The sequence below is a fragment of the Danio aesculapii genome, chromosome 21 (genome assembly GCF_903798145.1).
Source record: "Danio aesculapii chromosome 21, fDanAes4.1, whole genome shotgun sequence".
Classification (NCBI taxonomy): Eukaryota; Metazoa; Chordata; class Actinopteri; order Cypriniformes; family Danionidae; genus Danio; species Danio aesculapii.
The window spans coordinates 36005154-36029996 of NC_079455.1; the positions used below are offsets into that span (position 1 = coordinate 36005154).

General features: G+C 30.3%; 1 protein-coding gene across 5 annotated transcripts in view; it reads left to right on the forward strand.

Moving 5' to 3' along the window:
• ptpn13 (protein tyrosine phosphatase non-receptor type 13) overlaps nucleotides 1-24106 on the forward strand; it is a 166028-nt gene extending 141922 nt beyond the window's left edge. For all 5 annotated transcript variants that reach the window (XM_056446110.1, XM_056446111.1, XM_056446113.1 and 2 more), the window contains 18 exons: nucleotides 823-967; nucleotides 2089-2244; nucleotides 3444-3615; nucleotides 3990-4200; nucleotides 5772-5857; nucleotides 8285-8346; nucleotides 8724-8879; nucleotides 11445-11610; nucleotides 11724-11813; nucleotides 13298-13404; nucleotides 13511-13566; nucleotides 16366-16463; nucleotides 16547-16695; nucleotides 18608-18698; nucleotides 18779-19116; nucleotides 20898-21113; nucleotides 23321-23383; nucleotides 23477-24106. In XM_056446110.1, the coding sequence (XP_056302085.1) occupies nucleotides 823-967; nucleotides 2089-2244; nucleotides 3444-3615; nucleotides 3990-4200; nucleotides 5772-5857; nucleotides 8285-8346; nucleotides 8724-8879; nucleotides 11445-11610; nucleotides 11724-11813; nucleotides 13298-13404; nucleotides 13511-13566; nucleotides 16366-16463; nucleotides 16547-16695; nucleotides 18608-18698; nucleotides 18779-19116; nucleotides 20898-21113; nucleotides 23321-23383; nucleotides 23477-23554 (2440 nt within the window). In that variant the 3' untranslated portion in view covers nucleotides 23555-24106. The remainder of the gene's footprint in view (nucleotides 1-822; nucleotides 968-2088; nucleotides 2245-3443; nucleotides 3616-3989; nucleotides 4201-5771; nucleotides 5858-8284; nucleotides 8347-8723; nucleotides 8880-11444; nucleotides 11611-11723; nucleotides 11814-13297; nucleotides 13405-13510; nucleotides 13567-16365; nucleotides 16464-16546; nucleotides 16696-18607; nucleotides 18699-18778; nucleotides 19117-20897; nucleotides 21114-23320; nucleotides 23384-23476) is intronic.
• Nucleotides 24107-24843: the final 737 nt, after the last annotated feature.

A 24843-nucleotide genomic window follows, 5' to 3' on the forward strand; every position in this document is an offset into this window, starting at 1 on the left:
ATCACTTGACTGCGTGAGACCAATCAAGGTTCAAACAATGACCTCTCTGGCCAGAAATAAATCGCTCGCTTTTGTAAATGTCTAATCATCTTGTTTAATCCCGCCCCTTTTCGCAGTGCCGTACGACTAAATTTAGCAAGAACTTCTAATGTGACTGCAGCTTTATTTCTTAGTTTAGGTGCAGCTCTAAATCATCAGCTTTTCTATAAAATTTTATCCTTTTTTTTTTTATTTCTCAAATCTCAAAGCTTTAATTAAAATGTATTTTATTTTAATTTCACTCAACATATTTTGTCACAGTTTGTTTTATATATTTTTTCATTTAACACCAGCCGATTGTTTACATTTATTTCATAGGTTGTAAATGTAAACTCATAGAACATTTTTTTAATTTACTATACAGTTTAAAGTGTTAAAAAAATATATTTTTACAATTTTTTTTATTTATTTATTTATTATTTTGTTTAATTTTTCCTTTTATTTTGTTAATTTTATATTACGGCTATTATGTTGTTTTGTTAGACATATTTTACATTTTCTATATACAAAAGTAAATCACAAAATAGTTTTTAAAAACTAAGAAAAATCTATTTAAAAAAAAAAAGAAAAAAAAAAATATATATATATATATAGTTGAAGTCAGAATTGTTAGACCCCCAGAGAGGGGCTAATAATTTTGACTTCATCTGTATGTATGTATATATATATATATATATATATATATATATATATATATATATATATATATATATACATTGCAAAATATGTGTACATTGATGATCCTAATTTTTTTTTGTCTGCGTGTCCTCCATGTTTCTGCAGTGATGTGAACAGCTCTAGCGTCCGCGTGTCTGCATCTCCAGCTCTTCCTGAAGGTGGTCTCCTGAACCCCAGTCCAGACCCTCTTCCTCCACCTCTGCCAAACCCATTGAACCTCAGTCTGCCTGAACACGAGGATTTAATCCCTGTGAGTCACTTTCAGCTCACTCATCTGCTCTGGACAATTCAATTCTGGACAATAATATCATTCCAAAGCAGATTTACAAAAAGTGCATGTTGTTATATTACAATCAGAATCAGAAAGCAGTAAGGTGTTGAGTATATGGAAGACAGTATACTATACATGTTAGGGATAAAGTACATTCAGGAGGTTGTTTAGTTTATATTATCGGCAAGGCCTTTATTCTGTGAAAACAGCCATCCTGTGTATACTTTATCCCACTTATTACCTGGCTACTTGCCACAAAACACAAAAATTACAAGCAAAACATTGTACTAAGTTGTAATAGTTTACTAATTCTTTAAATTAAATGCAAAGCTGACTAAATTGAACAGCTGATGAAGTATACACTAACTTGCTCATTATTCAGTCACAAGATGGCAACAATTGAACGTATTTGCTGATGTTCAAGATGATTTGAAGTTCCTGGATGAGCCTGCATTATTTAGAGGTTGTTATCTCAGAATAACACATCTTGGAATGTCATGACTGACCAATCAAAATCAAGTATTCCAGACAGCTGTGTTATAAGTAAGGGATACAGTACATCCAGGAGGTTAACATTGGAGATTAAAGCCAGACACAAACAGAAGACTTGTATTAGATTTTAATTAGCTTTATTCTACGATAACAACAGCCTGAATGTACTTTATACCAATTATTATACGACTCCTTGTGACAAAACATATAAATTCAACACAAAACATTGTTCTGGGCCTAATAATTTGTTAACTCTTTAATTAAACACAAAGATGACACTAAAACGGTTGGATGGAGCATATACTAACCTACATATTATTCATACAAACAGTAACAGACAAGCAGATACTTATGAATGTAGATTTAAGCGTATGGATGTGAACATATTCACTGACATGACTTGAAGTTCCCGAATGAGCCTGCTTTATTTACTGGTTTTTATCTCGGAATAATATACCTTGTAATGGCATGACTAACCAATCAGAATTGAGCATTTCAGACAGCCGTGTAATATACATGCCATGGTTAACTTGCAGTTATACAATATAAACACAGAATATGAATGCAGAATGTACTGTAGTCTGATGTGTCTCCTGTGCTGAAAATAGGAGGTGGAGCTGAAGGTGTCTCTGGTCAAGTCTGATAAAGGGAGTTTAGGCTTCACCCTCACTAAAGGGACTGACGAGAACTGCTACATCCATGACATTATCCAGGACCCTGCCAAAGTAGATGGCCGGCTGCGTCCAGGAGACCGCATGATCATGGTATGAGCATGTGGAGGACAGAACTGTACTGCCAGCTGTTGTGTGTGCATTTCATGATTTTAATACTCAAAATGAAACAAGATAAACTAAAGAAAATAAAAACTAAAAGCTTATTTGGTTGATAAATTAATATACATTTCAGATAAAATGCTGCAAAGTAAATACCGTTAAAATTAAATACTGACCCCACTTCATAATTGAAAAAAATAAAAATTGAAATAAATAAAATAACGCTCCAATTAAAACAAGGTGAAAAATAAATCTCAAACCTTTCTGCAACCATGAGTCACACACAATGTCATTACAAAGTTTGCGCGTGCACACACACATGCATGCATATGTTTAACTTTGCACTGTTTTGCATGGCAAATGTGACAGGATACATGTTATTATCCACGTCTGTATGGATATCCGTTATGTTACTGTACAAAATTAACCTGATTTAATGTCCGCAAACCAGGATTGAAGCGTCTTCTTTTTTAATTCTACTGACACGCGGCTGTGGTAATGAATTACTCAGCGATTTTACTGTATTTTCTTTATTACAAACATGAACTGCAGATGATCACAGAGAGTTGAAACAGATCTTTTAATCCCAGTTGCTTTACGCATTACCTGTCTTGTGGTTATTTATTAAATGCGTTAAATGCGTTAGGTTAGGTTAGGTTAGGTTACTTTATTTATACCCGAAGGTAGATTTGGTTTGCAGTCAAGAGTCCTCATCTCACAACAGTGCCACACAAAGGAACTCACACAGTAACAACAACAAATGAACATTAAGACATAAAACATAAACATAAAAACACTAAAGTATAAATGAATAATTACTTCAAGTGTCATCCTTCTGTGCAGTTTCTCTCCAACTACCAACCACCCCACACACACACTTCCTCCCCCCCAAAAAAAAATTCAGGCTCAGAACTTTACTGGACCCCCTGCATATTGTCTTTATATCACTCCAATACTACTGTGGAGACGCTATACCTACACACAGTTCTGTTCAAACAGCTTACAAAAGACTATTTTCATCATAGGTGCCCTTTAAAAATATATTTAAAAAATGTTTTAACTTTTTAATAACTAGTATTAATAAGAGAGGCATTGTGATGCTGTACAAAAATCCATCTAACACACAAAACCTACAAGCTACAAAACTTCAATTTTGCTCTACATCATATCTCCTTTTCCTGTGTTTTCAGGTGAACAACACAGACGTTTCTGGCATGAATCACACAGAAGTAGTCAACCTGGTGCGAGCGGCTCCTAAAGTAGTGGATCTGGTGGTGGGCCGCATCCTGGAGCCTCCAAAACCACCAATAGAGGCCCACCTCCTCCCTGACATCACGTTTCAATGTCACGACGAGTCTCTGGGTAATGGAAAATATCCATGTACACTGTAACCGATCCCTTTCAGCACTCAATAGCATTCAGTGTTCTCGGAAAAACTCCCAGAAATCCTCCCATGTCCGGTTTTAGTGTTATCTATCTGACTGTCAGAGGTCAACAGGGCTTTACAAGATCACCCGAAAAACAGATACCCGTCAGCGTAAACAAATCCCACCTGCGTTTCACTGGAAAAATGAGCTCAAGAGGTTAGACGACAGGCTAGATAAAAGGATCACATTTCAGCTCGCTAACAGGAAAGAAAAAAAGGCGACAGAAACACAAAGGCAGTGGTGCTGTTATGGTTAGCGCAGCTTGGTTGCTCAAAAAAAAAGTGTTTGCTTTCTGGGCGTCTCTTGTAGGTCTGGTTCTGGATGGAGGAAGTGACAGTGCATTGGGTGTGTTGTACGTGAAGGAAATCTTCCCGGGATCTGCAGCTTTTGAGGAAGGCAGTCTGAGGCATTTGGATATCGTACATTACATTAATGGCGTCCCGACACAGGATCTAACGCTGAGTGAGAGCCGCCGACTCCTGCAGCTTTCCTTGAGGAATCTGAGTCTCAAAGCCACCAGGTGAGCAGATGATGTTTGTGGAAATCTGGGTTCCCATGGGTCATCCCATGGGGAATATCAAAGGTTTAAATAGCAAATAGGAAAGGTTTATTACAAATATATATATATATATATATATATATATATATATATATATATATATATATATATATATATATATATATATATATATATATATATATATATATAAAACAAATAAGTTTATAGATATTATATAAAAGTATATAGGAATTTCACTCACCTGGGAAATGGAGGCCACGTGAATGGTTTGTGAGCACAATTGAGGGCACACAGCATGCCATATCATCTGATAATTGTAGCAAATTAATCTACAAGGCAATTGACTGTGTAAAGCCACATAAAACAAAACAAAAATATGATGTATATGCCGAGTTCAGCAGCTAATCAGCCAGAATCAGCTGAGGTGACGTGACTGCAACCAGCAGGACCTAGCTGTCAGTCAAGTGGCCACGCCCTTAATCATGCAGACTTAATATAACTTAATATAAACAAAACATATGAGCGGAATTTCAATGAATTGCAGTTTTATTTACTTCCGTATTAGCTTCACGAGGGAGAGCAGGATGTTGCCGCCTGTGAGAAATGGGAGAAATGGCTAGGAATGATTAAAGGCAGAAAGCAGTCAACCTGCTTGCTCAACAAAAAAAAGTGTTCATGGCAATACATAAAAATGAGAGTAATATAATAAGAAAATCTCAGTTTGCAACACCAAGCAGCATAACGAGCTGTTTTTAACATCAATGGAAGTAAATGAGACCGGAAGTCTTGAGCCAAAAAGATTGTGATGGCTGAGCCCACTCGTACCTGAAAAATCCGCTTGTTAAGTCGTGATGTATGGAATACTGTTTACGGGTCCAAGCCGCTGCTCATTTGAATTGAGAAAATATTTGTTTATGACCACTTTTTAGCCCTATCACATATTAACGCAAATTATATATAAAATCATGGTGTACACAATAGTCTCTGGACTTGCTGCATCACAGACACCAATATATTAACAATTTATACAAAATCAATCACTTTCTGGCCATCGGATATTAGGCATGGATGTATATATATTGATTATAAACATGCAGTATATATATATTGTGATTTTTGAAAGTATTACATTGATTTGTAAAAGTTTATTATTACCATTTGTTGAGCCTCCCAATACAGTTTGATAGAGCTATTGGACCCTGAAGCCGCTTTGCGTGATGTCACACTTAAAAAGCGGATAATGTCAATAAAAGCCCCTTGAATTAAATAGGGTTATTCAATCTAACTGTCTGTCTTGTTTCAGACTTAAGCATAGTTTCCTGAACAGATGTAACTTGACAACATATGATTCAAGATGTATTATTCTTTTTGTCTGCTCAATGCTCATATGGAAATTCAGTTTTCTAGTCAGTGAAAGTCAGAGTATTTGACATTTGGCTTAAAGTGGGAACCCTGGGAAATGCTGTGAAACTCAGCTAAAAGTGTTGGGAAGGCACTTGCCTGTCTGTCTGTTATTTGATATATGCAATACTTCTGGATGGACACCACTATATCTGAGTGTATTTCCGTAGGGATGGGAAACCAGTTTTTCCGGACGAGGAGGAGATTTCTTTACTAAACAATAACATCAGTCCTAAAGTGTCACAGAGTATGAACGGTAAGTGTAACAAGAAGGTATAAACTACAACATTTTGCTCAAGATTTAGTCATATATAAGGTTTGATTCATGTTTGTGCTAGGGAGGATTGTGTTTAATGTAGAATATTAGTATAGTTTTAAACAACTAGTTTCTGTTTTGCTATATTTTGGAAATGCCATTTATTCCTGTGATGGAAAGAGGAATTTTGAGCATTTCTTGTGGTTTTGTCACATGATTTCTGAACTTATTTTAATATGATTGCTTTGTGTTTTGTCTAAATTAATTAGACAAGTTATTTGTGTGTCCAAATTAACTTAAACTTGCTTTTGCACAATTAAATGCATTTAAAGCAACCTTTTTCAGTTTTGCTTAATAGCAATATGAATAAATAAATGCTATAATATGCTCAGGTTTATAAATGTAAAAAATTTATATAAAATCAAATGTGTCAATAAATGTAAATAAATTATTACTTGTCTGTTGACTTGCACTGATGCAATACTAGTATAATGTAACCAACAGTAAAGGTGTAGCCATAATATTTGCATATTCTGATTTTCGCCTTTGTTGGATATATTTGCATACTGAATTCTCATTGGCCATTTGCACAACAGCATGATTCAGGAAATGTTCCTCTAGGGTCACACATAAGATTTTTTATACAGTACAGAGAAAGCATTGAAATCATGTGTTTAATTTTTCAAATGTAATGTCAATGGTCATCATCAGGGTAACTAAAATCTTTAAGTAATATTAAACTGCATGTTCTGACCTGTACATGTAAAATTATGTAAATGATTTAAGAATACCTTTTAATGCATAATAATTTATTTATTTATTCATTTGTTTATTTATTTTTTATTTATCTTTTAATTCATTCAGTGATTAATTCATTTTTACTTATTTTTTATTTATTCATTTAGTCATTAATTTATTTATTTGTATTTATTTATTTATTTTGTTAGTTATTTTTTTATTTATCCATTTAGTCATTAGTTTATTTATTTGTATTTATTAGTTTTTTATTCATTTATTTAGTCCTTAATTTATTTATTTGTATTTTTTAATCATTCATTTAGTCATAAATTTTTTAGTTATTTGTTTTTTAATTTATTAATTTATTCATTAAATAATTTAATTGTATTTATATTTTATATTTATATTAATTTAAAAAATTGTCATTTATTTTTTAATTAATTCATTTAGTCATTTATTTATTTATTTATTTAATTTTTTTAGTTATTCATGTTTAATTGATTAATTTAGTCATTAATTTATTTATTTGTGTTTATTTAATTTTTTGTTATTTATTTTTTTATTCATTTATTTAGTCAATTTATTTGAATTTATTTATTTATTTTTTGTCATTTATTTTTAAATTTGTTAATTTAGTCGTTAATTTATTTATTTGTATTTATTTATTTTAATTTTTACATTTTCTTTTTGTTAATTATTTTTTAATTGAGTTATTCATTCATTCATTTTCTTTTCGGCTTAGTCTATTTTAATTCATTCAGTGATTAATTAATTTATTTGTATTTATTTAAATTTAGCATTTTTTGTTATTTATTTTTTTATTATTTCATTTAGTCATTAATTTATTTATATTTATTTAGTTACATTTTTTATAAACTTTTTTAGTTATTTCCTTTTTAAGTCATTTAGTCATTAATTTATTTATTTGTATTTATTTAGTTTTTAATTTCTTTAGTTATTTTTTTATTCATTCATTTAGTCATTAATTCATATATTTGTATTTATTTAGTAACATTTTTCAGTCATTATTTTTTAATTCATTCATTTAGTCAATTAATGTATTTGTATTTATTTATTTTACATTTTTTGTTATTTTTTTAAAATTCATTCATTAATTCATTCATTTATTAACCATTTCAGAATATAATATTATATTTTTCGAAAGTAGAAATTATAAGCAAAAAAAAACACAACTATTAAGATTTCATTTTGTTATTACTTTCCTACTTGCATATACTTACATATACTTAGTATACTTCACAGGGTAAGTATGACAAGGGCATGGCAGTCTGGGTATTGCACAAATAAATAAAAAAAATGAAATAATTAAATGAATTATGAGCATTTATTGGTGGTTATGGGATTGCACAGTGATCTTTTAATATCATAAAATAATTTTTGTTCTAAATGTACAAAGAGATTTTTTTGTTTATATAACTATACAAACACTGATTGGCATTTTATATATTGTGCTCTTTAAATAATGCAAAAAATGTACTGTTATCATTCTTTGATTTTTAAATCATATATTTTAACTCTAATTATGGTCAAATTGAAGCAATAAATAAAAAAATAGTTTTCTTGTGACTGACGCCATTCTCAGGCACTAGTTAGTATTGTTTACAGTACATTTGTGGTTGTAATCGGAGTAATAAGTACTCTGTCCTCATTTCTCTCTTTGTATCATAGGTTATCTCCATAGCAGCCAGAATAATGAATTGGAGGCCCTCTCCGGTATCTGTCCCGCTGAGGTAAAGATCTGTCCAACTAACTCCTGGTCAACCATTACCTAATATTGATCTGTACTGCTCTAGCTAAATGTTTTATCACCAAATCGGCAGACTTCACAAAACAGAAACTTCTCAGGCATGATATTATAATTTTGTAATTGTATATTTTATGTATATAGTTGGATATTATATGTATTTAATTTTATCTTTTTTTAGAATTAAAAAGCAGCTCAAGGGGACAGTTCAGGTTTCTGTAGGCTTTTAGTTACATGAGGAACAGGTGACAGGAGTTTAAGTTGATTTTCAGGAAATGCATTGGTGAATGATAAGCTTCGTTGTTAGTTTGTGTTTCATCAGTTGTTCTTTATCATTTGTTTTTCTGTTGAATGTGTTCACAGGAGCAGATCGTGAAGCTGGAGTTGGAGAAGCCGCCAGCGGGAGGCCTGGGCTTCTCTGTAATTGGTGGAGAAAGGGGGATTTTTGTGAAGTCCGTCACCCCTGGAGGGACCGCAGACATTGCCGGCACACTGCAAGTTGGAGATCGCTTACTTAAGGTACGTAATGTTTTGAATTGGTGCAAAACATTTTTTTACATTTCCATTTACATTTAGTCATTTAGCAGACGCTTTTATCCAAAGCGACTTACAAATGAGGACAAGGAAGCAATTTACACAACTATAAGAGCAGCAGTGAACAAGTGCTATAGACAAGTTTCAGGTGTGTCATATGTTTAAAGTCATATTATGGATTTTTGAAACCAGTAATAAAGGTTTCAGGTGTCCAAGAATATGTCTGGGAAGTTTAATCTCAAAATACATAACTGCTGATTGATTTGGTGGATATGTCCCGTTTTGAACAGAAGTTAAACAGGAGACATTGAATCAACATTTTTTTTGTTTTGTTTTATTTATTTGCATTTTTCAAACTTGTATTGTCAAGCCAGAAAATATTTATACCCCTATGGTATGAATAATTTCGATCTGTATATGTATATATATAAATATATATATATACATATATGTATATGTATATATATAAAACCTGTCACCTGCGTTTTTAGCCAATCTTCATCAGTTATGTGGATGTCCCACCCCTACGCACACACACACGTCAATCATCATCATGTGGTACACACACACACACACACACACACACCAGAGTCAGAAGAAAACTGTGTCAGTGAGCTGAATTGCAAATTATATACTGTTGCGTTTTATTTTCAGTAATGGTACCACCAATGTAACAGGGGAAACGATATTTTATTTGATTACTTGTTAATGAAAAAAATATTCTGTTAGTAAAGCCATGATTAAATGTTCAAATTACATATTTTGGATCCATTATGAGCTAATCAATATAAATGAGGCCTGGGCGAATAAACAAATTGGAATCGCAAATTGAGCAAAGCTGCGAATATTGTGCGGCGCTAAAGAAACGAAAAGAACAAAACCCAAACTAAATCTAACTTCCCAGAAGCATCTAGCTAACTAACCTAACTACGTGAAAACAAAATAATTAACACGCGAAGAGTCTTCCAAATCCTGACTGTCTAATCTATCTATCTATCCAAAAAGTACAAGGGGTGGCGCTCGCCCCTAACCTAATCTACTGTAAAGAAGAGTAGTCCTAAGTGTTGCAAAATGTGTCACGTGACCTTCTTACCTGTCCGCTTCGTCCAAGCCTTGTAAACAACGTAAAATGAGATAATGGAATGAGATAACGGACGGATAAAGTGCACACAGAAACGGGCAGCAACAAAATACACAGTTAGACAGGGTTCTTTCGCAACGCAACGCAATAAACACAAACAAGAGGAAAAAGAAAAGGGAAGAAAGGGGAGGGCTGGTGAGTGGTCTGGCATGTGCTTTTATGGCGGCTGGTCTTTGCTTATTGGATGAGACATAAGAATGACGTAAACAGGGAGCAAATGACTGACAGCTGAATAGACCAATGAACGGAACCTGTGAATAATGAAAGCAGAGATGGGAGAACCGAGCGAGAGAGAGAGAAAAAAAAAACACAAACAGAGCACAAATAACACACATGTAACAACATGAAGAAATCTAAGAAGCACGGTGTGATTTGTAGCAAATCTCCTCCGAAGGCCAGAGTCTACGTAAACAGATTTTCTGCATAAACAGATATGAAGCGCAACCACAGAAAGCTGGCAATTATATGCTGCATCACATTAGTTTTCTAGTTTTAGTGTTATCTGTTAGGGTTGTCATGATACTGGAATTTGGTACCAATCTATACTGGAATTTTAAAAAACTGTTAACATTTGAGCACTGTTGAGCACGTTCTTTAACACCACTGATTTGCCATTATGTTCACGTGCTCAACAGAAGTGGCTTTGATTGGCCTTGACGGTCATTAGTTCACCGAATTCAACGCTGTTTACTGAGTGTAAACACAGATAAAGGGACACTGGAGCGTTTTAAAGCCGCAAATCATCAGCTGATCGCTCGTATGTCAGCTTACAGACAAACCTGCTGATCCGCGTGCCTCTGAAACGCTCCAGTGTCCCTGTATCTGTGTTTACACTCAGTAAACAGAGGTGAGTTTGGTGAACTGATGACCTTCATGGCCAATCACAGCCATTTCTGTTGAGCACGTGAACACAATGACAAATCAGCAGTGTTTAAGAATGTACTCAATAGCTAGCAGGAAATGGACGTTATTAAAATTTCAGTGTCGATTGGTACCAAACTCAAATATCATGACAACCCTTATTATCTGTCAAACACACATAAGGTCAAAAACACACAAGTTCACATTTTATAGGTTATGTGTGAATGTAACCAGTTAGAGCATGTGTATCAATATATTAATTAGATCTGTGAGATGGCATCTCTCGAACATGAAGACAACACTCTACTAAACCCACTGAACCAGAATTGTGTAAATTTAGGATGTGTATTTTTTGTTTCTGGAAAAATATTGAGAACTACAGTCGAGGTGTTTGTGAGAATTTCGAAATGGCGTTTGCGGATACAGATTTAGAACTTCCTTTGTAACTTTGCAGATCTTTTTCATCCTCAAAAAACATCATTAATGCACAGTTAATGGAATTTTGAAAATGGAGTGAAAGTGAATTTTGTGCTTGTGTTTTTGTGCAGGTGAATGATGATCTGATGATCGGTGTGTCTCACGCTAAAGCCGTCACCACCATCCGCAAAGCTAAAGGTTTGGTGCAGCTCATCGTGTCCCGTCCACCAGATCAAATGCCAAACACATACCTGGGCTTCCTGCCTCTCAAATCCAGCACTGTTAATGGAAACAACGGTATGGAACCTCTAGAATGATGGGTTGTAATGTTAATGTCTGTTGGAATAGTGTGAGTGGCAATTAAAAAACAACTTTAGCCTTATATAGAGGTGTGCTGTGTGCTGTTTCAGATGTGAGTGAAGACAGTGGTGTGAAGACTAAACTTCAGACGCCTTCAGAGCAAAGCCAGAGCGGCAGCCCCCCTCCCCTCCCTCCAATAGGTACAACACAGAAGACATCAGTATTGAAGTGTATTTTGATACCATAATATTTCAGCTAAATGTTCTATTATAATATTTTAATAGTAAATGTTTATGGAACATTTAATTTAAATTATTTATTATATTTTAATAAATATTTATTTCCACAATATTCAATATTATTTTTTTTCGTTTACATCTTTTGCAATAGAATATATATATATATATATATATATATATATATATATATATATATATATATATATATATATATATATATATATATATATATATATATATATATATATATATATATATATATATATATATACAGCAATTTGATGCTAATTAATTGTCATATACTATTATAATATAGTATTTTTGTAATGAAAATAGTTGTATAATAAATATAGAATTATAAATTATAGAGTGTTATACAGGAAATCAAATACAATACAGGTAATCAAATGTATATTTATTTATTTTATTTATTTATTTATTTTTCTTTTATTTCTTTTATTTAGTTTTTATTTTTTTATTCTTGTTTAAATGTTAGTTATTTTAGTTCATCAATAAAACATAAAACAAGTTATAATATAAAATATAAATAAATTAAAAACCTAATCTAAAATTAATTTACAAAAATGCTATTGTTTGAACATATAAAGCCATTTTACACTAATTCATTGCCATATATATTACAATATTAAAGTATTTTTGAAATGAAAAGGAAATCAAAAACAATACAGGTGATCAAATATTTATTTATTTATTAATTTATTTATTATTATATTATATTATTATATTATTATTTATTTTCAGTTTTTAATTTTTATTATTCTTGTTTAAATGTTAGTTATTTTAGTACATCAATAATACATAATACAAGTAATGGTATAAAATATAAAAAAAATTAAATGATTAATCAAAATTAATTTAGAAATACTATTGTTTGAACATATACAGCCATTTGACATTAATTAATTGCCATATATTATTATAATATTAAAGTATTTTTGTATAAAAAAATTGTTGAATAAATATAGAATTATAAATTATAGCATTTTTAATTAAATCAAATACAAGTATTAAGTATATTTATTTATTTATTTATTCATTTATTTGTTTATTTATTTATTTATTTATTTATTTTCAGTTTTATTTTTTTATTCCTTGTTAAATGTTAGTTATTTTAGTACATCAATAATACATAATACAAGTAATGATATGAAATAAATTAAAACCCTAATCTAAAATTAATAACATATATTACTGTTTGATCATTTTCATTTTAAAGTTAGAAAGAAATTAGTTTTATTTTATAAAGTCTGTATAATTAGAATTCATTTGACTTCAGTATTTGTCTTTTGTTTTATCAAACTAACTGAAATGAAGTGTGTGTTTAGTTCACATATGTAGCTATTTTGTAGACATATGTCGTTTTGTTATAATATAGTGTATGCATTTAAATGTGTGTAATTGAGTGTTATGTGTGTGCGTTGTAGACTATGACACAGGCTCTCTGGAGAAGAGGAAGGGAACAGACGTGAGTGCTGATCTGTCAGAGGACACAGACTGTGACGGTTCATCTCTGCCTGAAGACTCTCCAGAGGTACAAACATCTGCACGTAAAACATTCAGCATCTGCAGAGCTCATCCAGGACTTACTGTACATGACGTGATCATACAGATGTGTTGTCCTCTTCATCTGTTTTCAGACGTCAAGAAAGGCTGAGTGGAAAGAAGAAAATGTTGACGCTCCACTGAATGACAGGTGAGTCTGTAAAACACCAGTTACACAAGCAACTTGATAAGTCATAGTGTTGATTACATATTGTTTGGATGTACACTACTGTCTTTTTAATGCGTTATATTGATCAATAATATCCTTGAAAACATGTTAAACAATTTCTGTTGTTGTTTTGAACTTTTTTTTTATTCAGGGAATCAAAAATATCACGTTTTTTCAACATTGAGAATAGTTTTAATTATTAGTAGTATTTCATTAATATTTAGACTAGGCCTGTCACAATATCTATTCTTATTCTTATATCTATATCTTATATCTTATTCTATTCTTATATCCATATTGCACCAAAATATATTGCGATAAACAATATTATTGTTCATTTAAGACCATTTTATGCCAGATAAAATGCCAGAAGAACAATATAATATCATCATAATGCAAGTACATTCTTCCAAAAAACACATCATATTTTATTCTTAAGAATATTTCATTTAATTATAGTCATTTTAAGAATTTAATAGTTAGGCATTGGAGTCAGAATGTGAAATTACATATCCTAAACAAATAAATAATAATAAATATTAACAAAAAAATAGCATGGTAGAAAGTAACAGAGGCTGCGATATCTGCTACCAGATGTTTTTTCAGTTGTCAGACACCCACATGAAAATATACTAAAGTCATTTATAGTAAATACTATAGTGCTTTTTAACCATACTGAGACTTACTGACACCTCTAACTGAGACAGAAATGTTGCATAATCAGCTAAAATGTTGTTAAAATAGTTTTTTATGTAAGGGGATATATATTGCATCACCATACATGATCGCGGTCATGTCCATGTGTTGTGCGATAAGCCGATATTAGGTTTATTGTGACAGGCTAATTTAGACCCCATGATTTACCCCTAAATATTTTTTTTTTATTTATTTTTAGAATTCTGTACCCTTCAAATAATTAAAAAATGTTTAGAAATGAAAATTTGGTTTCAACAACATTCAACATTTCAAAATTTTTTTAATTGTATATGATATTTAATTAATATTTAAACAATCATTTTAAAACCCTAAATATTTTATTTAATTTTATTAATTTTTAGAAGTCTGTAGTCTTCAAATAATCTTTAAAAATAATGATTTTTTTTTAAATGAAAATTAGTTTTCAACATTGAGAACAGCTTTAATTATTATTAATTTAAATTCATATTTAAACCCTAATTTTAAAGCCCTAAATATTTTGATTTATCCTCTTTGAAGATGTCTGTACTCTTTAAATAATTAAAAAAAAATACATTTTTAGAAATGACAACGTGTTTTAAACATTGAGAAAATTTTTAATGATTAATTATATATTTTTTTTAATATTTAAACCCTTATTTTCAAACTCTTAATATTTAAATTTATTATTATTATTATTATTTAATTTTTTTAATTATTTTTTATTATTAGTAATTCTGTTCCTTACAAACAAACTTTAAAAAATGAATTTTTTTAATGAAAATGTGTTTTCAACATTAAGAACAGCATTAATTACTAATAATTTAAACGAATATTTAAACCTTCTTTTTTAAGAAGTCTGTACTCTTTAAATCATTTTTAAACAAGGATTTTTTTTTTATCAAAAATTTCTTTTAATATTGACAATATTTTAATAAATTGATATTTACACTAATATTTACACACTGATCAAAAGTTTGGGGCCAGTAGGATTTTAAAATGTTTTAAATTAAGCTTTTCCTGCTCACTAAGGCTGCGTTTATTTCATCAAAAGTACAGTACAAATTCTAAAATTGTGACGTGTTTTTGCACTAAAAATAACTCCATATATAATAATAATGACTCTAATACTAGTTATTATTGTTATTAGTATTATTATTATTATTATTAATGATATTATTAATAATGTTAATAGTAATAAAAGCAATAATGACTGAAGTAATAATTTCATTTGAAACTACATACACTAAGAAAGCAGTTATTACATTTTTTTTACATTTAATAAATACTGTCTTGATGAACAAAAAAAAAGAAGAAAGGGCTGCACGGTGGTGCAGTGGGTAGCACGTTCGCCTCACAACAAGAAGGTTGCTTGTTCGAGCCCCGGCTGGGTCAGTTTCTATATGGAGCTTGCATGTTCTCCCCGTGTTCGTGTGGGTTTCCTCCGGGTGCTCCCCCACAAGTCCAAAGACATGTAGTATAGGTGAATTGGGTGGCTAAATTGCCCGTAGTGTGTGTGTGTGTGTGTGCGTGTGTGTGTGCGTGTGCGTGTGCGTGTGCGTGTGCGTGTGTGTGTGTGTGTGTGTGTGAGAATGAGTGTGTATGGATGTTTCCCAGTGATGGGTTGCACCTGGAAGGGCATCTGCTGCGTAAAACATATGCTGGGTAAGTTGGCGGTTCATTCTGCTGTGACGACCCAGGATTGATAAAGGGACTAAGCCAAAGAAAAATGAATGAATGAAAAAAAGAAAAAACTTTTGACCGATAGTGTATATTTAAACTCTCATTTTGATAAATTTTATTATATTTTTAGGAATTATCTACCATTCAAATAATTAAACTAAATTAATGGAATTTTTTTAATTAGTCGATTTGAAATGACTTTTTTTTCTGTTGAACACAAAAGAAGATATTTTGAAGAATGTAGAAACTCGTAACCATTAAGTTCAATAGTAGGGAAAAAATACAATGGCAGTCGATGTCTGCATGTTTCCAACATTTATCTAAACATCATCTTTTGTATATTATCAGGAGAACAAGACTCAAACAGGTTTCCAACTGTCTCTTTAAATCTTGTTCTAATCCAGTCTCGTATCCTCTTGTTAGTGCTCTTCAGTCATCATCGGGTCCTCTGGATGAAGATGAGATCACATGGGGCAGTGATGATCTACCCATAGAGAACATCAACTCCAAGTTCACTGAAGGTTCGTCAGTCTTCACAGCTCTGAGGGGTTTCATCTGTACATGTGAATGTCATCATGAGTCTGCCTGTGTGTGTGTGTTTCAGATGGACCAATCGTCACTGAGGAGGAGCTGACGTCTCTGCCTCTGGTTAAAGTGGTTCCTGACGGTCACTACACGTCCACCAACCTCAACACTATTGTCCGCATGATGAGAGGTTTGATCGAGCAGAAAGTTCCTCTACAGGAATTTGAGGTACACAAGCATTTTCAGTCTACTTAATGATCAAATCGGCCAATTCTTTGACAATAAAACACTTTTTTCACCCTTTTTTACGTTATTATATGCAAAATAGATCAAAGAAATGAATACATTTGTTCTGTAAGGACAATAATAAAATATATAAAAATATCATAAAAAGAATAAAAAATATTTCTCATAATAAAAATACTTATAATTTATTTGAAAATATTTCTGTTTGAAATACGTGCTGAAACATACATACACATATATATATATATATATATATATATATATAATTTATTTTTTTTTTTTTTTCATTCTGAGCCTAAATTAACGTACATTATTGAAGTCATTATTCAATTGAAATTCTGCATATTAATGAATATCTTAATCTATATATTAATTCTATATATAAATGTTTTTTTAATGTGGTAATAAGGATTCGTTTTTAAATTTATAGTTACATAAATATATATATATATTTTTTCATAATATTATAGTTTTTATGTTACAAAACAAAGCAATAAATCAAATAATATTTTTGCAGTAAAATATTAAGCAGCTCAACAGTTTTTACCAGTGAGGATGATAATAGGAAATATATTTTAAAAGATGTGTAGAAATTCAGATTACCGTCAGATTGGTTTGTTTTCAAATTTCTTTTATTACAACAATTGTGTATTAATATTTTGAAAATAATAGTATTTTATTATTGATTAAATACATGCAGTAATGGTAAGCATAAGAAGCTTTAATACAAATAAATGTTTTCTTATTATTGTTCTTTTATTTGTGTATGTTAAATGTGAGACAAAATTATATTTTATTTAAAAAATTTTAAAATAAAGTAATATTGAAAGTGTAAATATTACAGTAGATTTCGTAATGCTGTTGGTTTTGCTGTAGATCGCTTGTGAAATGGAACCAAACATACGAAACAAAAACAATAAATCAAATATTATTTCTACTACAATGTTAAGCAGCAAAACTGTTTTTAATATCGATAATAAACAATATTTTTTTGGAAACCTGAAAATTCAGTATTGCCGTTGCAGTTTGTTGTAATTATTGAAATAAAAAAAAAGTGTTTTAAAATGCATTTTATTATTGCAAGACTTTTTAAATACATTTTTTAAATATTACTATCACTGTAAATGTTATTATGTATATAATGATATTATATATATATATATATATATATATATATATATATATATATATATATATATATATATATATATATATATATAAATAACTCATTTCTAATAACTGATTTATTTTATCTTTACCATGATGACAGTAAATAATATTTGACTAGATATTTTTCAAGACACTTCTATACAACTTAAAGTGACATTTAAAGGCTTAACTAGGTTAATGAGGTTAACTAGGCAGGTGTGGGTAATTAGGCAAGTTATTGTATAATGATGGTTTGTTCTGTAGACTATCAAAAAAATATATAGCTTAAAGGGGCTAATAAGTTTGACCTTAAATTGGTTTTTAAAAAATGTTAAACTGCTTTTATTCTAGCCGAAATAAAACAAATAAGACTTTCTCCAGGAGATAAAATATTATCAGACATACTGTGAAAATTTCCTTGCTCTGTTAAACATAATTTTGGAAATATTTAAAAAAGAACAAATAATTCAAAGGGGGGCTAATAATTCTGACTTCAACTGTGTGTCTGTGTCGGTCTGTCTGTCTGTCTGTCTGTCTGTCTGTGCGTGCGTGCGTGCGTGCGTGTAAAGTGACGTGTGTGCGTAAAGTGATGTGTGTGTGTGTAAAGTGACATACAATTGAATGCCTGTAAATAGTTTATTTTTATTATTATAGATTTTTATCTTAAATGCAAATATGGAAATGAAAAGAAATGATGTTGAAATTACAACAAAAACCTCATATTGCATATTATTTCCTCTCTCAGAACCTACAAAACCTGCGGCCCTTGGACGAATGCCTGATCGGCCAAACCAAAGAAAACAAGAAGAAAAACCGCTACAAGAACATCGTCCCCTGTGCGTAAACACAAGCAGCGATAACATCACAAACATCTTCATTATTTATTCCCACTAAACTCTCTCCTCATTTCCAACAGTCGACACCACCAGAGTCCTCCTGGGAAACGACGGCGGCTACATCAACGCAAACTTCATCAAGATGGCAGTGAAGGACGAGAGCTTCATGTACATCGCGTGTCAGGGCCCGCTGCCCACCACGCTGGGGGACTTCTGGCAGATGGTGTGGGAGCAGAAGTCTAACGTGATCGCCATGATGACGCAGGAGGTGGAGGGAGGAAAGGTCAAATGCCAGCGATACTGGCCTGATACTCCGCGCTCCCCGCAGATGGTGGACGACAGGCTGCAGGTCACGCTGGTCAAAGATCAGCATCTGGACAACTTCGTCATCAGACTTCTTGAGCTGAAAGACGTCCAGGTGAGAGAGAGAGAGTTTTTATGAATGCATGCTGCTTTTTGAGGAGAGAAGAGGAGGTGTAAGGTGTTTAACATGGTTTAATTGATATTGTTTGGAGGGAGTTGTTTTATAAATAATAAATGTATAATATAATGGAGGGATAAAAATAATTATTGATTATATTATTAATATGAATAATTATTACATTAATACATTATATTTGATTTCCTTTTTATATTTGCATTAGTATAATAAATTATTTTGATTAATATTATTATTATTATTAAGAAATAAAGGAGGAGGTGTAAGTTGTTATACATGGTTTTAATAGTTATTGTTTGGAGGAAATTGTTTTATTAATATTATATTACAATATTAGAAATATTACTTGGTTTTTCTTTCATTTTAAGTAATAAAAAATAAAACAAAAAGTAATGATAATGAGCCTTACTTTTGAATTGTAATACTATTTTTTGTAGTATCAAATTGGAGTAATATTATTTATAATATAATAATGGAGGGATAATAATAATGTTGATTATATTATTAATATGAATAAAGATTACATTAATACATTATATTTAATATAATACATTTATAGTTTTTTTTATTTTTTTATATTTGCATTAGTATAATACAACATTTTGAATATTATTATTATTTAAAAAATGTGTATAATACTTTAATGTAATACTTTTTATTTATTTTGCATCTTGTATTGTTATAATAAATAAAATATTTATACAAATTTGATTTTATTTTTTAAAAATGATTATAGAGGTATATATTAGTTTGTTACATGTTATCTATGTATACAAACAAATTACAATTATGTCAATTTATTTTTAATATCTTACATTTTAATTGCAATGTAATAGTAATAACATGTTTTGTAGTACTGTCAAATTTGAGTAATATTAATAACAATAATAATAATAATAATAATAATAATAAAAATAAAAATAATAATAATGCAAATATAAAAATGTAAACAAATATAATATAATAATGTAACTTTTTAATAATAATAATAATAATAACAACAATAATATTATTATTAATAATAATAATAATAATTATAATCTATTATCATTACTCAAATTTGATACTACAAAAATGGTATTACTATTACATTCCATTTAAAAATATAAGATATAAAAATAAATTGATATGCAAATATGAAAAGATAAACAAAAATAATGTAATAATATAACTGTTATTCATATTAATAAGACTATTATTATTATTATTGTTGTTATTATTATTTAGAAAGTTTCTCATTTTAATTATTTGTTTTTAATTATCTTGCATCTTTAAGAAGTGTAATGCAGCATTTTGTATTATCATAATAAAGTACGTTTTAATAAAAATGTAATACAATTTTTTCAATTATTGTTATTAACAATAATAAAACAATAAACAATAATATTAATAACAACAACAACAACAATAATAATAATAATAAATATTAATTAATAATTAATTATATTATTGTCATGATTAAATATTTACAAGTAAAAACAAACAAACAAACAAACAGATAAATAAATAAATAAATAAAACGTATTATTATCAGAAAAATCTATCTATCTATCTATCTATCTATCTATCTATCTATCTATCTATCTATCTATCTACCTACCTACCTACCTACCTACCTACCTACCTACCTACCTATCTACCTATCTATCTATCTATCTATCTATCTATCTATCTATCTATCTATCTATCTATCTATCTATCTATCTATCTATCTATCTATCTATCTATCTACTGTGTAAACTAAATGATTTGTGTTTCAGACGAATGAGCTTCAGCGAGTGACTCACCTAAACTACACGGGCTGGCCTGATCACGGCACACCCACTCAACCAGAGCAGCTCCTCACATTCATCTCCTACATGAGGCACATCCACCTGTCAGGACCCATCATCACTCACTGCAGCGCAGGCATTGGCCGCTCAGGAACGCTCATTTGCATAGACGTGGTCCTTGGACTAATCAGCAAAGACGCAGATGTAAGTGTCACACCTAACATATAAACAACTGTCATCGTTTTTCAGTTATTAATGTATTTCAGTATTTATCATCTTAATGATTATTGTTTTGTATTCTTACATGTTCATGTTAAATGCTGGAATATTAGACTGCTATTGAACCATAAAAGGGGTGGCGCAGTGGGTAGCACGTTTGCCTCACAGCAAGTAGGTCGCTGGTTTGAGCCTCGGCTGGGTCAGTTGGCATTTCTGTGTGGAGTTTGCATGTTCTCCCCGTGTTGGTGTGGGTACATAGAAATTACATTTTCAAATGAATACAGCCCCTTTGAAAATGTCATTTCTATGTATTTCTGTGTAAATATAGATCATATATTTTGGTGCATTTAAACAAATCAGTTTTAATAAACTATTATATTCATTAAAATAAGAGTGTGTTCATCTAACATCATCAGGAAAAGAAAGATTATATTTAAACATACAATAGTTACATTTACATTTAAACAAGTATAAATAAGCTATATTTACATACTTTTATTATTGTTATTAATGTTTTTCTTTATTTTAGCACATTTTAGCACATTTATAAAACATTTTGTATTATCATAATAAAGTACATATTTTTAGAATTCAAAAAATATTATAAAGAAATATTATTTTAGATTAGATTGATATTTAGCAAATATATCAATTCATTTTTAATATTTTACGTTTTAATTGTATTGTAATATTATGATAATTATATAGTTAATATTAATAGTAGTCATTATAAATGTGTTTTCTTTTTATATAAGCATTACAATAAATTATAATAATAATAATTATTATTATTATTATAAAGGAATGTTATTTTGCCTTCCATTTTATTATTGTACATATTTTAAATAAATTTTTAATATCTTACATTTTTAATTGCAACGTATTATTATATCAATAATATAATTATATGATTAATATTTATAGTAGGCGCGTTACATTATTGCATAATATTTATTTATTATTATTATTATTATTGTTGTTGTTTTCATTTAGTCCTTTACATTATTATAAAAGATTATTATTATTTTTATTATTATTGTTATTTCATTTCATTTTCTTTTCGTCCCTTTATTAATCTGGGGTCGCCACAGCGGAATGAACCGCCAACTTATCCAGCATATGTTTTAAACAGTGGATGCCCATCCAGTTGCAACCCATCACTGGGAAACACCCACACACTCTCATTCACACACATACACTACGGACAATTTAGCCTACCCAATTCACCTATAGCGCGTGTGTTTGGACTGTGGGGGAAACCGGAGCACCCGGAGGAGAACATGCAAACTCTACACAGAAATGCCAGCTGACCCAGCCGAGGCTCGAACCAGCAACTGTCTTGCTGTGAGGCAACAGCACTATCTACTGCGTTGCCTGTTATTATTATTATTATTATTAAGGAATATATTATTTTGCATTTCATATTATTATTTTGCAACTATATCATTCATTTTTCATAAATGAATTGCAAATAATTGCAATGTAATATTATAACAATTATATAATTATATTATTTACATTAATTGTTACATTACAATATTACATTATACAGTTGAAGTCAGAATTATTAGCCCTCCTGAATTATTAGCGCCCTGTTTATTTTTTCCTATTTTCTGTTTAACAGAGAGCAGATTTTTTTCAACACATTTCTTATCATAATAGTTTTAATAACTCATTTCTAATAACTGATTTATTTTATCTTTGCCATGATGACAGTAAATAATATTTGACTAGATATTTTTCAAGACACTTCTATACAGCTTAAAGTGACTTTTAAAGGCTTAACTAGGTTAATTAGGTTAACTAGGCAGGTTAGGGTAATTAGGCAAGTAATTGTATTATGATGGTTTGTTCTGTAGACAGTCGAAAAAATATATAGCTTAAAGGGGCTAATAAGTTTGACATTTAAATTGTTTTTTAAAATTTTTAAACTGCTTTTATTTTAGCTGAAATAAAACAAATAAAACTTTCTCCAGAAGAAGAAATATTATCAGACATACTGTGAAAATTTCCTTGCTCTGTTAAACATCGTTTGGGAATTTTTTTAAAAAGAATAAATTCAAAGGGGGGCTAATAATTCTGACTTCAACTGTATATTTACTATTGAGTTTTTTTCTGAAGTAGTATTCATTTCAATGAGGCATCTTTTTTTATTATGTTAAAATTGTGTTCTTGATATTTCTTTCCATTAGTTTGACATATCAGATATTGTGCGCACCATGAGACTCCAGAGGCAGGGCATGGTACAAACAGAGGTAATCAATCCATCATTATTCATGCATTGACATTATATGGTCCACGCTGCTGTTTTTTTTTATGTAAACGTTTTTCATTTTGTTTTTCCTCAGGAACAGTACATATTCTGCTATCAGGTGATTCTGTATGTGCTGCGCTGCCTCCAGGCGGAAGAGGAGCTGTCAGGATAACAGCTCAATGCACCTTCAGCCATCAACACTTTTATTATCTCAGAACAAAACTAAACAAACAAAACAAAAGTCTTAAGATGTTTCAGACGTCAGTGACGTGTACAGTTGTTGCAGATTTTTATTTTTTGTGTTTTCTTATCGCTTACATTCTTGACCATTGGCTGCTACTACTTTGAGACCATTTATTTTATAATTTATCTTTTCTTTTTGTTTTTGGTATACAAAACAAAACAGTTTTTATATATTCCTTAATGATTATGGATCAAATAAGAAAAGGAAATTAATTCTTCTTTTTTTGTGGTACAGAATGATTCTTGTAGATGTATTTGATATGAAATGATGCTGGAAATGTTGCCTTGACAGAATACGAGACAGTATTTGCTTTGTAAATCTTTTAGAAATCACCGAGCGCCAGGGGTGATCCAAGAAATTCAAAGTGTTATATTTTAGTGTGATATTTATCTTATGAAATCTGTCGATATACGTTTTAAAAGCTGTTACATACTGGACAATTTTGCAATTTGTAAATAAAAGAATATAAAGCCTTTAAAATGTCGTCTGATCATTGTTTGTTGCCCGTTTTTGCTAAACTGTGATGTTTGGATACATTCAGGTTTCATGAAATAAACGTTAATCATCTTTAAATGTGTTATTACAGGCAAAGATTGTTTTTGTATTTGTTTTCATTGCTTCCATTAATTTTTTTTTTTTTTTGCAGACGTATAACAGATATTTTGAAAACTATAATATCAGTCAATATCAATGTTTGAAATTAATAATCATTTAATTCATCTAATATTTATCATTGGGTACTAAGCAAGTTATACTGATCACTGATGTTACACTATGTATTTTCCTACTTTCCTACTTTACTTTCTCCCATTGTTGATCATTGGTCAATGTTAATGAATAAAAAATGTATAATAAATGAATTATAAGTTAATTAATTTAATGAATTAAAATAATGTGAATTGTTACATGTTTAAGTTAGCCTGGTCACTGTTATTAGAGAAATGCAGATAGAAAATAAAGTTTAATCAAGGCTAAATGACCAAATTACTAAATGTAGGGGGGAATTTTTTTGATTTTGGATTAACAAACTTTGAAAAATGTTTATCCTTAAGGAAAAAAAAAAAGAAATAAATTATATACAGTATAATGGTTGTCATGCAGTGACAACGACGTCCACCGGGTGCTGCAGCGCACTGAAAACGTTTGAGAATAGAGCTAAATACACATAGATGCCTCATTAGCGGTTTCTGTGCTGCACACCATATTGAAACGGTCAA